At 40.7% G+C, this 16,350-nt stretch overlaps 1 protein-coding gene across 1 annotated transcript in view; it reads left to right on the top strand.

Annotated features, from left to right (window-relative positions):
* Positions 1-16,350, top strand: part of raf1b (Raf-1 proto-oncogene, serine/threonine kinase b) — a 101,173-nt gene that overhangs the window by 28,601 nt on the left and 56,222 nt on the right. Inside the window, exons 2-3 of the mRNA XM_060910051.1 lie at positions 4,690-4,918; positions 8,498-8,613. Of these exons, the coding sequence (XP_060766034.1) occupies positions 4,718-4,918; positions 8,498-8,613 (317 nt within the window). The 5' untranslated portion in view covers positions 4,690-4,717. The remainder of the gene's footprint in view (positions 1-4,689; positions 4,919-8,497; positions 8,614-16,350) is intronic.

Below are 16,350 nucleotides of genomic sequence, written 5' to 3'. Positions count from 1 at the left end.
GAGTTACTACTGTTACGTGTACTGACAGTACTGATTGAACTGTTATGAATATGCATAAATATTAAATAACTCTCTTTGAAGAGATAATATTCACTGCTCTGTGCTCAGGAATTCAATTCAAGTTGCTAAAATATCCTTATTTTAACTTATTTTATATATATTTTTTGTTTTAAGCATTTTATGCTTAAGCCTAGGTCACAACCGGCCGTACGTGCTCCTACGGCCGGTCTACGTGCAAGAAACTCACGAAGGGTGCGCGTGTGACGTGCTGATTTTCGAGCCGTAGACTGGCCGCAGAGGTTCTTTGTCATGTCAAACAAACTCTACGGGCGCTTACGTTTTTTTCAGGTTGCAAGACAAACTTGCGGCCAACGTGCGTCTTTCTCCACGAACAAAAAAAAACGCAGCGATGTGGGAAACGTCAAAAATCGCACGGCCAAAAAATCGTACGTCTGGTTGTGACCTAGGCTTTACATATCCTGTTCCCTAGTCACATCAAGTTTATTTGTATAGCGCTTTTAACAATAGACATTGTCGCAAAGCTGCTTTACAGAATTTGAATGACTTTAAACATGAGCTAATTTTATCCCCAATGAGCAAGCCTGTGGCGACAGTGGCAAGGAAAAACTCCCTCAGACGACATGAGGAAGAAACCTCGAGAGGAACCAGGCTCAAAAGGGAACCCATCCTCATTTGGGTGATAACAGACAACGTGATAACATTTATCCCTAGTCAGCATTTGGAAAGGTTTCATCTTTCCAGACAAATTTCAATGGGATTCTTTTAAGTAAAGTTTAAAATCTGAGGTTTGTTTGTCCTTTTATATTTACAGTGGTGCTTGAAAGTTTGTGAACCCGTTACAATTTTCTAGATTTCTGCATAAATATTGGTTGCATGTTTTTATATAGGGAGCTACCTTACAATACAGTTAACAGTGGTGCTTGAAAGTTTGCAAACCCACGTTTTTCTATATTTCTGCATAAATATGACCTAAAACATCATCAGATTTTCACTCAAGTCCTAAAAGTAGATAAAGAGAACCCAGTTAAACAAATGAGACAAAAATATTATACTTGGTCATTTATTTATTGAGGAAAGTGATCCAATATTACATATCTGTGAGTGGCAAAAGTATGTGAACCTCTAGGATTAGCAGTTAATTTGACGGTGAAATTAGAGTCAGGTGTTTTCAGTCAATGGGATGACAGTCAGGTGTGAGTGGGCACCCTGTTTTATTTAAAGAACAGGGATCTATAAAAGTCTGATCTTCACAACACATGTATGTGGAAGTGTATCATGGCACAAGCAAAGGAGATTTCTGAGGACCTCAGAAAAAGCGTTGTTGATGCTCATCAGGCTGGAAAAGGTTAAAAAACCATCTCTAAAGAGTTTGGGCTCCACCAATCCACAGTCAGACAGATTGTGTAGAAATGGAGGAAATTCAAGACCATTGTTACCCTCCCCAGGAGTGGCTGACCAACAAAGATCACTCCAAGAGCAAGGTGTGTAATAGTCAACGAGGTCACAAAGGACCCCAGGGTAACTTATAAGCAACTGAAGGCCTCTCTCACATTGGCTAATGTTAATGTTCATGAGTCCACCATCAGCAGAACACTGAACAACAATGGTGTGCATGGCAGGGTTGCAAGGAGAAAGCCACTGCTCTCCAAAAAGAACATTGCTGCTCGTCTACAGTTTGCTAAAGATCATGTGCAAAAGCCAGAAGGCTATTGGAAAAATGTTTTGTGGATGGATGAGACCAAAATAGAACTTTTTGGTTTAAATGAGAAGCGTTATGTTTGGAGAAAGGAAAACACTGCATTCCAGCATAAGAACCTTATCCCATCTGTGAAACATGTTGGTGGTAGTATCATAGTTTGGGCCCATTTTGCTGCATCTGGGCCAGGACGGCTTGCCATCATTGAGGGAATAATGAATTCTGAATTATACCAGCAAATTCTAAAGGAAAATGTCAGGACATCTGTCCATGAACTGAATCTCAAGAGAAGGTGGGTCATGCAGCAAGACAATGACCCTAAGCACACAAGTCGTTCTACCAAAGAATGGTTAAAGAAGAATAAAGTTAATGTTTTGGAATGGCCAAGTCAAAGTCCTGACCTTAATCCAATCGAAATGTTGTGGAAGGACCTGAAGCGAGCAGCTCGTATGAGGAAACCCACCAACATACTAGAGTTGAAGTTGGTCTGTACGGAGGAATGGGCTAAAATTCCTCCAAGCCGGTGTGCAGGACTGATCAACAGTTACCGGAAACGTTTAGTTGCAGTTATTGCTGCACAAGGGGGTCACACCAGATACTGAAAGCAAAGGTTCACATACTTTTGCCACTTACAGATGTGTCATTTTGGATCATTTTCCTCAATAAATAAATGACCAAGTATACAATTTTTTCTCATTTGTTTAACTGGGTTCTCTTTATCTACTTTTAGGACTTGTGTGAAAATCTGATGTTGTTTTCGGTCATATTTATGCAGAAATCTAGAAAATTCTAAAGGGTTCACAAACTTTCAAGCACCACTGTACAGATACAGATATGAATATGTTGCTATATCTAGTGAGTGATATTGTTGTATACTCCTAATCTGTATTAGTATAAATATGGAGGTGATTATAGGAAATCGCACGTACTGATTGGTCGAGAAATTCTGACTATTTCTTGATTATCACCTCGAGCGACTCGGTAAAATGGTGGCCAATCGCTTTGTCACCGTAAATGAGGAAGAATTCCAAATCCTGAAAGAAAATGCTGTTCCTAGAAGCCCTAAAGAGGCTACGAAGTTTAGTCTAAAACTATTCAAAGTTCAGGTGGAATTGAGACTTATTTTATTGATTTCAAAACAAAGTATTTTGTGAGTCGGCATCGATAAGTGACAAGTCTGTGCCACACCTTTATTACATTTGTAGGCCGCTTTTTAAGATTGAAATAAATTTAATATAATTAATCTCCTGTGGGCGGCACGGTGGTGTAGTGGTTAGCGCTGTCGCCTCACAGCAAGAAGGTCCTGGGTTCGCGCCCCGGGGCCGGCGAGGGCCTTTCTGTGCGGAGTTTGCATGTTCTCCCCGTGTCCGCGTGGGTTTCCTCCGGGTGCTCCGGTTTCCCCCACAGTCCAAAGACATGCAGGTTAGGTTAACTGGTGACTCTAAATTGACCGTAGGTGTGAATGTGAGTGTGAATGGTTGTCTGTGTCTATGTGTCAGCCCTGTGATGACCTGGCGACTTGTCCAGGGTGTACCCCGCCTTTCGCCCGTAGTCAGCTGGGATAGGCTCCAGCTTGCCTGCGACCCTGTAGAAGGATAAAGCGGCTAGAGATAATGTGATGTGTGATGTGTAATCTCCTGTGTGGTTATACTAAAACAATTATTTGCCTCAGGCTCAGTGAATATTGGTGAATAATAACCTCGACTTCGCCTTCTGCGAAAAATTAAGAAAAGCGAACCCGATGTTAAAAAAAAAAAACCCACACACATCATTGATGGTAATGACACCGTACACATTAATTCCACAAAATGATGTCATAATGAGCAAATAGTAAGTATAATTGTGCAGAGTTCAACAAAACATCATAACTTGTGAAATTGTGAGTAGCATTTTGTAGCATATGGGTGGCATTTTATACCCCTGCTCAGACGGGGGGGTATTGACAACTTACCTGATGAAGCACGACCATGTATGTGTGAAATGTTGACGATAAAGTTTGCATGTCTTCTAAGCAGAGATTTGAACATGGTTGAAAAGGTAACTTATCATATGCAACCATGCTATTTTAATCATCCTCATGTGATAACAATCTGCCTACCAACATTTCTATTCCAGGCAGTTGATGATAAAGCACTCACATACCGTAGCACATTTTCACTCTGACTTAAAGGTAACAAGCCTGTGTGCACATGTTAGGAGACGATGAAAAACCACAAAATTGTTTTGATGTATAACCTGTTGTGTGATTGTTGTACTGGTTGCTTTAAAAACTGATGCCACAAAGTTTTTGTGTAAATATGATTTTATTATTCTTTTTAAACAACTGTATTATGCAGTGTACTGAACTCAACTTGATTTATCAGGTTGATCATCTGTGAACATTCAATTTGCCAGTAAAGTCATTGTAAAACTTATTTTCCTCATTCCAGTCACGTTTGTTTTCTATTTTCTTATTTAGGGTTGGGTTTTTTTTTTTTGGAACCAGTTGCATAATAGGGTAGAGTCTGCAGTTTACAGACAGTTGTTTATTTTTTTTTTCATTCAATACTGTTCATGTGTTTAGATAGTAAGCACTATTCTGAGTATTTATTGTATATTTTTGCCCTCATATCTCACTGTAGCATAATTTTGCATGTTATCTAGTCCTGTGTACTGTGCATCTGAATTATGTGCTACATCATGGTCCTGAAGAAATTGCATTTGTTCATATATAAACACACACACAAGTTATAAGGAGGAATGACAAAAAAAAAAAAACACTTGACCTGAATTTTTTTTCTTTTTAGGTATTGGAATACACTCTTATTCATGAGTGGCTGTTTTCTGCTCAAAGTTATTAAAATTTCATTTTAAATTTTGCTTTAATTCTCATGAACTTTTATTTTTCCATTTAGACAAATTTTGGGTTAGCACTGAAATTTATTGTGCCTACATTGCTGATTCTAAGTCTTGCTTATCTTTTCTTGGTGTAGATTGTTGAGATTATTGCTGTCCAGCCTGATGGAGTATGTCCAAGGGACCTGGAAGACCCTGAGTAATGGGTTTGGATTCAGAGACTCAGTGTTTGAAGATTCCTGCATGCCTCCTGCTATAACCAAAGGCTTTCCTTATCGCAGACGCTCATCAGATGATGAGAAATTCACAAACCCTTCCAAAGCCAACACGATTCGCGTTTATCTGCCAAATCAGCAGCGCACTGTGGTTAGTTGGAATATAACCTACCTGGAATCTAAAACCATGAGCATTTTACTGCAGCATTTAATAATTCTGGTGTTTAATAAAAAAAAATTGCAGTTATTTTCTGTCTCCATCCATATACGATTACTGGTAGCCCTTGTAAAGAAAGGGTTAGAAAAAAATCCACATTTTGGTGGTCACTTCATCTCACACTGAAAAAAAATGAGAAAAATCCATCCTTTAATTCAAATAAGTTTATTCAGAGAAAAACAAATTCCTCATCGTTTTTCAACAAAAATACATGTGCTACTATTATTGACACCCCTGCATTTTTAATACTTTCTACAACTTCCTTTTACCAGGAAAACAGCACCGAGTCTCTTCCTATAACATTTATAAGGTTGGAGATGCAGAGCAGGGCATCTGAGACCATTCCTCTGTACACAGTCTCTCCAGATCATCCAGAGTCCGAGACTCTCTCCTCTTCAGCTCACCCCACAGGTTTTCAATGGGGTTCAGGTTAGGAGAATGAGATGGCCATGGCAGAAGCTTGATTCTGTGGTCAGCAAACCATTTTTGTGTTGATTTGGCCATATGCTTAGAATCAATGTCCTGCTGGAAGATCCAGTGACGACCCAGTTTTAGTTTCCTAGCAGAGGCAACCAGATTTTGATTTAAAATGTCCTGGTATTTCTTGGAGTCTATGATGCCATGGACCCTAACAAGGTTTCCAGGATCTTTTGGAGGAAAAACAGCCCCAAAACATCACAGAACTTCCACCATATTTTACAGTTGGGATCGGGTTCTTTTCATTCTTGCCAACCTTCTTTTTATACTGTACCAAACCCACCTTGAGTGTTTATTGCCAAAAAGCTCCATTTTTTTTTTTTTTTTTTTTGTTCCATCAGACCATTGAACATGATTCTAGTCAAAGTTGGAGTAGCATTTCACAAACTTCAGGCGCTTATGTTTGTGGTTACAGTGCCTTGAAAAAGTATTCATACCCCTTGAACTTTTTCACATTTTTCCACCTTACAACCACGAACTTAAAAGTTTTTTATTGAGATTTTATGTGATAGACCAACACAGAGTAGCACATAATTGTGAAGTGAAACGAAAATGATAAATGGTCTTGAAAATTTTAAACAAATAAAAATCTGAAAAATGTGGTGTGCATTAGTATTCAGCCCCCTGTACTTTGATACAGTACCTCTAAATACAATCCAGTGCAATCAGTTGCCTTCAGAAGTCATCTAATTAGTTAAGAGTCCTACTGTGTGTAATTTACTCTCAGCATAAATACACTTCTTCTGTGAAGGCCTCAGTGGTTTGTTAGAGAACACTGAAGAACAAACAGCATCATGAAGACCAAAGAACTCACCAGACAGGTCAGGGATAAAGTTCTGGAGAAGTTTAAAGCAGGGTTAGGTTATAAAAAAAATATCCCAAGCTCTGAACATCTCAAGAAGCACTGTTCAATCCATCATTCAAAAATGGAAAAAGTATGGCACAACTGCAAACCTACCAAGACATGGCCGTCCACCTAAACTGACAGAGCGAGCAAGGAGAGCACTGGTCAGAGAAGCAGCCAAGAGGCCCATGATCACTCTGGAGGAGCTGCAGAAATCCACAGCTCAGGTGGGAGAATCTGTGCACAGGACAACTATAATTCGTACACTCCACAAATCTGGCCTTTTTGGAAGAGTGGCAAGAAGAAAGCCATTGTTGAAAGACAGGCATAAGAAGTCCCATTTGCAGTTTGCCAGAAGCCATGTAGGGGGGACAGCAAACATGTGGAAGAAGGTGTTTTGGTCAGATGAGACCAAAGTTTAACTTTTTGGCCTAAATGCAAAGCGCTATGTGTGGCGGAAAACTAACACTGCTCATCACCCTGCACACACCATCCTCACTGTGAAGCATGGTGCTGGCAGCATCATGCTATGGGGGATGCTTTTCTTCAGCAGGGACAGGGAAGCTGGTCAGAGTTGATGGGAAGATGGATGGAGCCAAGTACAGGGCAATCCTGGAAGAAAACCTGTTGGAGGCTGCAAAAGACTTGAGACTGGGAAGGAGATTCACCTTCCAGCAAGACAAAGACCCTAAACATACAGCCAGAGCTACAATGGAATGGTTTAGATCAAAGAATATGTATGTGGGGGTGTCGTGGCTCAGTTGGATAAGGCGCCATACCATAAATCCGGGGACCCGGGTTCGATTTCGACCCGAGGTCATTTCCCGATCCCTCCCTGTCTCTCTCTCCCACTCATTTCCTGTCTCTACACTGTCCTATCCAATAAAGGTGAAAAAAGCCCAAAAAAAAATCTTAAAAAAAAAAAAAGAATATTCATGTTAGAATGGCCCAGTCAAAGTCCAGACCTAAATCCCATTGAGCATCTGTGGCAAGACTTGAAAATTGCTGTTCACAGACGCTCTCCATCCAATCTGGCTGAGCTTGAGCTATTTTGCAAAGAAGAATGGGCAAAAATTTCAGTGTCTAGATGTGCAAAGCTGGTAGAGACATACCACAAAAGACTTGCAGCTGTAATTGCAGCAAAAGGTGGCTTTACAAAGTATTGACGCAGGGGGCCTGAATCCTAATGCACACCACATTTTTCAGATTTTTATTTGTTTAAAATTTTCAAGACCATTTATCATTTTCGTTTCACTTCACAATTATGTGCTACTCTGTGTTGGTCTATCACATAAAATCTCAATAAAAAACTTTTAAGGTCCTGGTTGTAAGGTGGAAAAATGTGAAAAAGTTCAAGGGGTATGAATACTTTTTTGCAAGGCACTGTAACTGACAGAAAAGGTTTTTTTCTGGCAAACCTTCCAAATAATCTGTTGGCATGGAGGCGGAGTCTGATGGTGGTTTTGGAGACTGGGAAACCCTGAGATTTAACTTTCTTGTAATTCGCCAACAGTGTTCCTTGGGGATTTTTATTTTTTTCAAAATAAACTTAAGTCCTCTTCCAGGTAAGTTTGTAAGAGTTCCAGTTGGTGTCCACTTTTTTTTATTATTGCCCTAACAGTAGAAATAGGCATTTTCAGGCGAGTAGCTGTTTTTTTTTTTTTTTTTTAAATAACCATTCCCTGACTTATGAAGGTTAACACACTTCTCCCTCATTTGGTTTGTGTGTTCTCTTATCTTTCTCATGTTGATGGATGACTAAGGGAATTTGACCTCTGTGTCCCCTCATATTTATATACCCCAGTTAAACAGGAAGTCGTGGATTACAGCTTGAAAGTTCCTAAACACTCCATTCAACTCAGAAATGTACAATTTAAATGGGAAACATGCTTCAGTTACACTTCACTATAATTTCCCTGGGCAAGTGCTTTTGTTGAAAATAATTATTTCTTGATGAGGAACTTGTTTTTCTCTGAATAAATTAATTTCAATTAAAGGTTGGACTTTTCTCATTTTTTCAGTGTGAGATTTTTTTTCAAACCCTTTTTACTAATCTTTACAAGGGGGGGCCAATAATCATGGAGGGCTATGTATGTATGTATGTGCGTGCGTGCGTGCAAGAACTTTTCTAACTTGGTTCTGTCCTCTATGTATGGCCTGTCTGAGCTTTCTGTGATTTTGGTTTTCTTCAGGTGAATGTACGCCCAGGCACGACCCTGCAAAGCTGCCTCATCAAGGCCCTTAAAGTTCGTGGCCTCCAGCCTGAGTGCTGTGCTGTGTTCAGGCTCCATCCAGAACAGCCTAGAAGGTAAACTGTAGACATTTCATCCAACCTGTAATAATAATTAATAATAATTAGCTCAATTTATATAGCGCCTTTCTCCCACCCAAGGTTGCTTTACAATTAGGGAAAAGGGAGGAAAAAAAAAAAAAAGAGTCCACCAAAAGAGGGTCAGGATATAATTCCAATGGTGTAACTACCCACCAAAAGGCTCATGAAGATAGATCCCACACTGCCTGCACAGCCGTCGCGACGCCAGCAGGCAACATCGCGCAGAACACCATGCCATGGATCCACAAAGTGGGCACAGAAACACCGCCACACAGAGTGCTGGTATGTCCCAAATCACCTGCACAGCTACCGTGATGCCACCGGGCAGCATCGCTTGGAACACCACGCCAAGCACAGAAGCACCGCCGCACAGAGCGCTGGACAACCCCAATGTTAAAAGAGCACTGAGCTCACTGCAGTCCATTGCGAGGAGCACAGGCATCACCCATGGCGGACCAAGGCCTGAAGGGAACTGATGGCCAAAACTGGGGTCTAGAGCTACACCACAACCAGCGGACAAAACATTCAAACAAAAAACAAACCTCAAACTATCCAAACACAAAAAGAAAAACAAATGGAGAAAAAAAGAAAAATTAAAAGCTCTGGTGAGATGTGGCAGCCAAAATGCACACAGTGTACTCTCAACCGGAAATGGAAATGAATTTTCAGTATATTCTATATTCATATAGTATTCATCTCATATAGTACAGAATATAGCCCACACTGAAAAGTGATTCTGCCTTATTGTTGCCTTTAACCTTCAACCAGCCTTTAAGTTGGCCATTGAATTATTATTATTATTATTATTTATACCCCCGCTCCAAAGGAGGGGATATACTGGTTTACCTCTGTCCGTATCTCCATCCGTCCAAAATACCCTTTTTCTCAGCAACCACAAATCATAGCCACTTGGTACCAAACTTCAGCTTGGGATTCTATACCATGTATACTGTTTTCAGGTCTGTTGCACATCAACTTCCTGTTTACCGACTGAATGTATTTACAAAACACCCATCCATCCATTATCTGTAGCTGCTTATCCTGTTCTACAGGGTTGCGGGCAAGCTGGAGCCTATCCCAGCTGACTGTGGGCGAAAGGCGGGGTACACCCTGGACAAGTTGCCAGGTCATCACAGGGCTGACACATGAGACAAACAACCACTCACATTCACACCTACGGTCAATTTAGAGCCACCAATTAACCTAACCTGCATGTCTTTGGACTGTGGGGGGAACCAGAGCACCCGGAGGAAACCCACGCAGACACAGGGAGGACATGCAAACTCCACACAGAAAGGCTCTTGCTGGCCAGGACCCAGGACCTTCTTGCTGTGAGGCGACAGTGCTAACCACTACACCACCGTGCCACCCTTTTTACGAAACGTATAGGGTGGATTTACAAAATTTTTGTAACCTTTTTCTCAACAATTACAAATCACAACTGCTTGATATTTGGTATTGCGCTTCAGCTTGGGGTTCTGTACAGTGTATACGGTTTTCAGGTCTGTCGCACATTTGACTTCCTGTTTACCGACTGAATGTATTTACGAAACATATAGGGTGGATTTTGACGCTATTTCAAGAAGCAAAATGCTATTTCAAAATGACAGTTTACCAGGATGCTATCTGAAATCCCTGGGGAGAGACACTGCTCTTTACTTACTTGTTTCAGGGTTCATTCTTTGTTGAAGTCAACATTCATAATAAGTGTCTTATTCCTTCGTTTGCTTGCATTCTGATATAAGCGAGTGCGGGGGGGGGGATACGTAAGTGAGCAGTAGCTCACAGCTGACCTTGTTATTTTTTTGTTTAAGGCATTTGTTTTAAAGAATTCTTCTGAGAAATACTCGCAGCAATAGTACACATTATGCAGGCGTTTCGTGGCAAGTCAAATGTTAGACTTGGCTCCACTACCCAATATAATAGCTGTCTTGCTAACGTTAAACACACCTGCATAATGTGTACTACTGCAACACATGCAACACATTTGTCCCGTACTTACACTTTGTTGAATTAATTCAATATCATAGTCGCCACTGAAGTCCACTCGATCCTTGTTTACCGTCGATGGATCGGTCACTCGTCAAACAGTCTGCCAAAATCTGAGTAGGAAATGGCCGCAACAGCCTCCGGGGGAATCGCTGAGCGTAGCTGTCAGTCAAACACAAGTTACCCAATGGGAATGCATTCCTGGACAGCCCACCCACACGTGAAGTTTGTGCCAAAACTGCAAGCAAAAAGTCAGGAAGCGCAAACGAGAAAGCTGGAATCGCAACCAAAATAAATTACGTCAAACAAAACTGAGAAAGACGCGGAACAAAAATAAAAGGTTTCTGAAGAGTAATAGACTGATATTTTGCACGATTACACAAATAATTTGTTTGCCAGTCTAAAAAAATTGACTTTTTTTTTGTATTTTGATTTGTTGTTTTTGATATTTCAAAAGTATTGTATGAACATTTTGACACAAATTGATTCCATAAATTTTGAACTTTAGCGACTTAATGAAGATTTAAAGTCTTAACGTTGTTAAGCAATACAGTCTCATTTAAAAAGCTGTAGTGTGTACTGTGTTTAATTGAAAGAGTGATATTATTGATTCTCTTATTAATGAGTGGGGTTGGAAGTGCAAAAACATGTATCTGTAATTAGCTTGATAACTAGCTAGCTTGTTACCAGTGGTCTCAGAGCTGTCGAGTTACACTGTTACACTCCACAACCTGAATGCTGAAAGATCGGAGCAGAGCAACACTTTCCCCTGCTTATGTCTTAACTAGCTAGTTAACATTAACCAATTAGGGTGTTTTGTTGGCTGTGTGTGGAACTCTGATCCTGAGAATGAGTGTAGTTCTCCAATTACATCTTACTGAAACCCAAGCGGCCAGCCGACTGCATCTTTTTGAACTTGAACTAGGTCACAGGGCAGAGTAACAAACTCGGTGGAAAGCTCTATTTGCCCTCGTCTGCATAGAAAAGTTGAGAGGTTTTAGCTTGTTTTAAGTAGTATTCAGTAAATGTGACAGTCATGCTGATGTGCAGAATAAATACTGTAATACTGTGAATAAAGTCAGCAAATATTTACATCCTCTGTGTCCCAAAACACATTCTAAGAGGCAATATCCCATTACTATTCACTAGGGCTGCCAATTCATTAATATATTTAATAGTGGTTAATCGTATTATTGTCTATAGTTAACTCGCGATTAATCTCACATTTTTTAAAAAATCTGTTCTAAATGTACCTTAAAGGGATTTTTTTTTTCTTCAAGTTTTTGGGTAGTGGGAGTGGACAAATATTCTTGCTTGATGCAAATGTATGTGGTCAGGTCAGGAAGCAAAAGGCTGGGCACAGCAAAAATTATTTTTGTGGTTATTTTATCTCCCCCCGCATTTAAAAACTAAAGCAGCGTTAACGTTTTGAGGGTTTAACACAATTCAGTGTGAATAAAACAATATAGTATTTTCCTCTAGTTCTGTACTTAACTTCCAACCTCAAACTATGTGATAAAGACTACGTTCAGACTGCACCCTGAAACGACCCATATCCGATTTTTTTTGCTCATATGCGACCTGTATCCGATTTGTTATTGACAATCTGAATGACACAGATCCGATTTTTTCACATGCGACCCAGGCCGCTTGGATATGTGGTCCTAATTCCGATGCATATCCGTTATTTTCACATGCGACTACAGTCTGACCGGACAGGTCGCATTCATGCGACCTACACGTCATCAACAAGAGACAAACGTCACTATTCTGCGTTGGCTAATCCCGCCTCTTTGGTGGAAAACAACAACATTTGTACAGTTTTCAGAATTTAAATAGACTTTTATAGAATTGATCAAGCTAATCAGGGCTTAATTTGAGGGGGAGCAAGCCGGAGCATGCTCCGGAACCTCGGACGTTGGCTCCGGCAGCTATTTACACTGGATCCGGTGATCCGCCACCTCTCTTGACTATGTAACAAAATTTTAAAAAACCCAAATAATTAAATAAATAAATGCAAGTTTATTTAGTGTTAATGTCTGATTTTGATATCCGTCTTGTTGGTGATTTCTCTCATGAAACGACATCCACAAAATATCTGTTTGTATATTACGGAAAAGGAGGGTGCACACTTCCATGGCCGTGGGAGGAAGACGCGCTGTTCGGGGAAAAAGAAGTGGAAGCGCTCTGCCAGCAGTTTTGCATCAATGACCCACGACATGTCATGAGGGCATTCAGGGAATTCAGGGAAAGTAATGGAGAATTCATCCCAGATGAACTGAAGGGCCTCTTGGCCGCGATCAATACTGTCCCTATCTCAAGTGCAGAGTGTGAGCGGGGTTTTTCGCAGATGAACTTAATTTGCAGTCTGTGGGTGGTAGAAATGGGCAACTGGACTTGCTTGAAGATTCTTGAAAACGTTTCACCTCTCGTCCAAAAGGCTTCCTCAGTTCTGTCTGACTAATAGGGAGTATCAGATATTTATCCTCTCCTGGACCAGAATCAGAATTCTGATGACCAGCTCATCTAAGGTGTCATTGAGGCATCATGTTGGTGTGGGTCTAAGGCCCTGTCCACACGGCAACGGATTCAGACATCTTTCGATTACGTTCATTATGTCTTATATTAAATATAGTTAGTTTTTTTTTTTTTTTTTCCTTTTTTATCAGACATCTAATTTATTGGGTTTGTTTACCTGACATGTTTCGACGTACAACTTCCGTCTTCCTCAGAGTGTCACCGGATGTTAATTGGTGACGCATCTTTTATCAGCTGCTGTTTCTGAAGGCGTGGCCTTCCTGTCTGGTTTGACAGGTCGGTCACGCCTTCTACTGTCTGTTTGTCCCCTGCAAGATGGCACTCCAGGTGTGGGAGAGCATGTATGCTCCCTCATCCCGGTTGATGGTCCTCGGGCTTCGCTTACGGATCTCCATGGCCTCCCTGATCCAGATAACAAACATCAGCGCTGGATCAGGGAGGCCATGGAGATCCGTAAGCGAAGCCCGAGGACCATCAACCAGGATGAGGGAGCATACATGCTCTCCCACACCTGGAGTGCCATCTTGCAGGGGACAAACAGACAGTAGAAGGCGTGACCGACCTGTCAAACCAGACAGGAAGGCCACGCCTTCAGAAACAGCAGCTGATAAAAGATGCGTCACCAATTAACATCCGGTGACACTCTGAGGAAGACGGAAGTTGTACGTCGAAACATGTCAGGTAAACAAACCCAATAAATTAGATGTCTGATAAAAAAGAAAAAGAAAAAAAAAAACTAACTGGATTCAGACATCATTTGTCAACCATCTACAAGGCGGTATTGGACACTCTTCCCAGACGGCTGGGTGTACGCCAGGACCCAGCTGTTTTCAGTGACTCACAGGAGGACAGAGAGAGTCAGATTGCCATTGATCACCCTAATGACTCGCCGTTCACACCCAGCCTCCAGTGACCCACACCAACATGATGCCTCAATGACACCTTAGATGAGCTGGTCATCAGAATTCTGATTCTGATCCAGGAGAGGATAAATATCTGATACTCCCTATTAGTCAGACAGAACTGAGGAAGCCTTTTGGACGAGAGGTGAAACGTTTTCAAGACTCTTCAAGCAAGTCCAGTTGCCCATTTCTACCACCCACAGTTTACTATGACCTGGATGATTGAGAATCTTCACAGACATGTTAATTTGCAGTGTTATTAAAATACATGCCCAGAAGCGCCCCCCCCCCCCCCCCCTTTTTTTTCGCACCGGAGCCAGTCATCCTCTGCGCTCCGGGACCTCCCACTTTACAAATTAAGCACTGAAGCTAATGGTGGATTTGGTAGGGACCTGGATGTTAAACCATCCTGTATTACAAGATTATAAGATTGTTCTGGAAATTTCCAGTAATTTGACACCTTCGGTCTCATTAGTCTGCTGCCCACATTAATCAGATTATTGTGTGAGTTCCGCCGCCGCCACAAAAACCACATCGCCAGGTCTCGCCTCATCTCCATGCTTTACTTGCAAACTTGAAGAGTGCGCTTTTTTTTTTTTGTTTACGTATTACGTAGATGTGCTTATATTACGTGTCAATTTGCGCATGCGGGACACTTTTGGGTCATTTTCCGTTCATATTGGAGATCGCATACAAGTCTCATATAATTGGTAATGTGAACGGCCTAACAAAAAAATCAGATTTCACAACAAATCGGATATGGGTCGTTTCAGGTTGCAGTCTGAACGTAGTGAAAATAAACTAAACAAACTCAGTGATGTGGACTCTGGACAACAGTAGTGGCTATCTTTAAATAAAGAAAATAAAAATACAAAACCCAAATAAATCCATTTGTTAAGCCACACAGCACATAAAGATGGTTTCCAGTAAAATCCAGTAACTCACTAGTAAATATACAGTATATTCAGGAGCAAAAACTGCATTTATAAACACTTCTTCTACATAACTCACAAATTTCTCAGAATGAAATGAATCTCTCACTCTCATTCCAGTGTGCAGCCTGTGCACTTACACATGCGCACACAGACACCTGAACCTTAAAGGAGAACTGAAGTCATTTTTAAACTTGCTTTATTTCTTAATTAACGTGTTATTCAATTACGTTTTCGGTTTTAGTAACCTTATATCGTGACTCATATTGGCAACTAATTGCAATTAAATATTATACTTGTCGGCCTGTTCGGTTTTTAGCCATGTTGAATTTAGTTCATTTGGTCCACGGCAGGCGTCGCTTATCTGTGCGATCTTCACGAGACTTGTGCGAGACTTCGAAACATGAAGTGTCAGCCAGGTGTCAGTGCCGCCATTTTTGAAAACTGTTTTCCAAACGAAATATTGCACAAAAACGAGTTTAAATGACGATTACTGCCTACTTTTTTCAAACTTTCCTGATTACTAACAAAACAAACAAAACTTCCGGCTTGATTACATCAGCATTCAAAAGAGGGTGCACGCGTCTTTTGACAACGTTGGCAGATGTTGATCACTTTGATTTCCGCTGTACGTTTTACTTCCGTCCTACGATGTCTCGCACAGGTCTCAATGAATCTCGTTTACGGCCATTGCTTTGACATATGGACTGATATATTACATAGCAGATTTCAAACAATCATAACTTGCTATAGCAGTGACAAAATAGCTGTCAGAAATGCATTCCTATATTTAATAAAATGAGAAATAGAATTTTGATAATAAAAAATTTGCCTTCAGTTTTCCTTTAACTTGTATTCTTTTCTCCCCTCTGGACCATCAAAAGCACCCTGATTCCAAAAAAGTTGGGACAAAGTACAAATTGTAAATAAAAACGGAATGCAATAATTTACAAATCTCAAAAACTGATATTGTATTCACAGTAGAACATAGACAACATATCAAATGTCGAAAGTGAGACATTTTGAAGTTTCATGCCAAATATTGCCTCATTTGAAATTTCATGACAGCAACACATCTCAAAAAAGTTGGGACGGGGCAATAAGAGGCTGGAAAAGTTAAAGGTACAAAAAAGGAACAGCTGGAGGACCAAATTGCAACTCATTAGGTCAACTGGCAATAGGTCATTAACATGACTGGGTATAAAAAGAGCATCTTGGAGTGGCAGTGGCTCTCAGAAGTAAAGATGGGAAGAGGATCACCAATCCCCCTAATTCTGCGCCGAAAAATAGTGAAGCAATATCAGAAAGGAGTTCGACAGTGTAAAATTGCAAAGAGTTTGAACATATCATCA

The sequence above is a fragment of the Neoarius graeffei genome, chromosome 26 (genome assembly GCF_027579695.1).
Source record: "Neoarius graeffei isolate fNeoGra1 chromosome 26, fNeoGra1.pri, whole genome shotgun sequence".
NCBI lineage: Eukaryota > Metazoa > Chordata > Actinopteri > Siluriformes > Ariidae > Neoarius > Neoarius graeffei.
The sequence above is the reverse complement of the archived record's forward strand: the minus strand, read 5'-3'. Positions and strand labels throughout refer to the sequence as shown.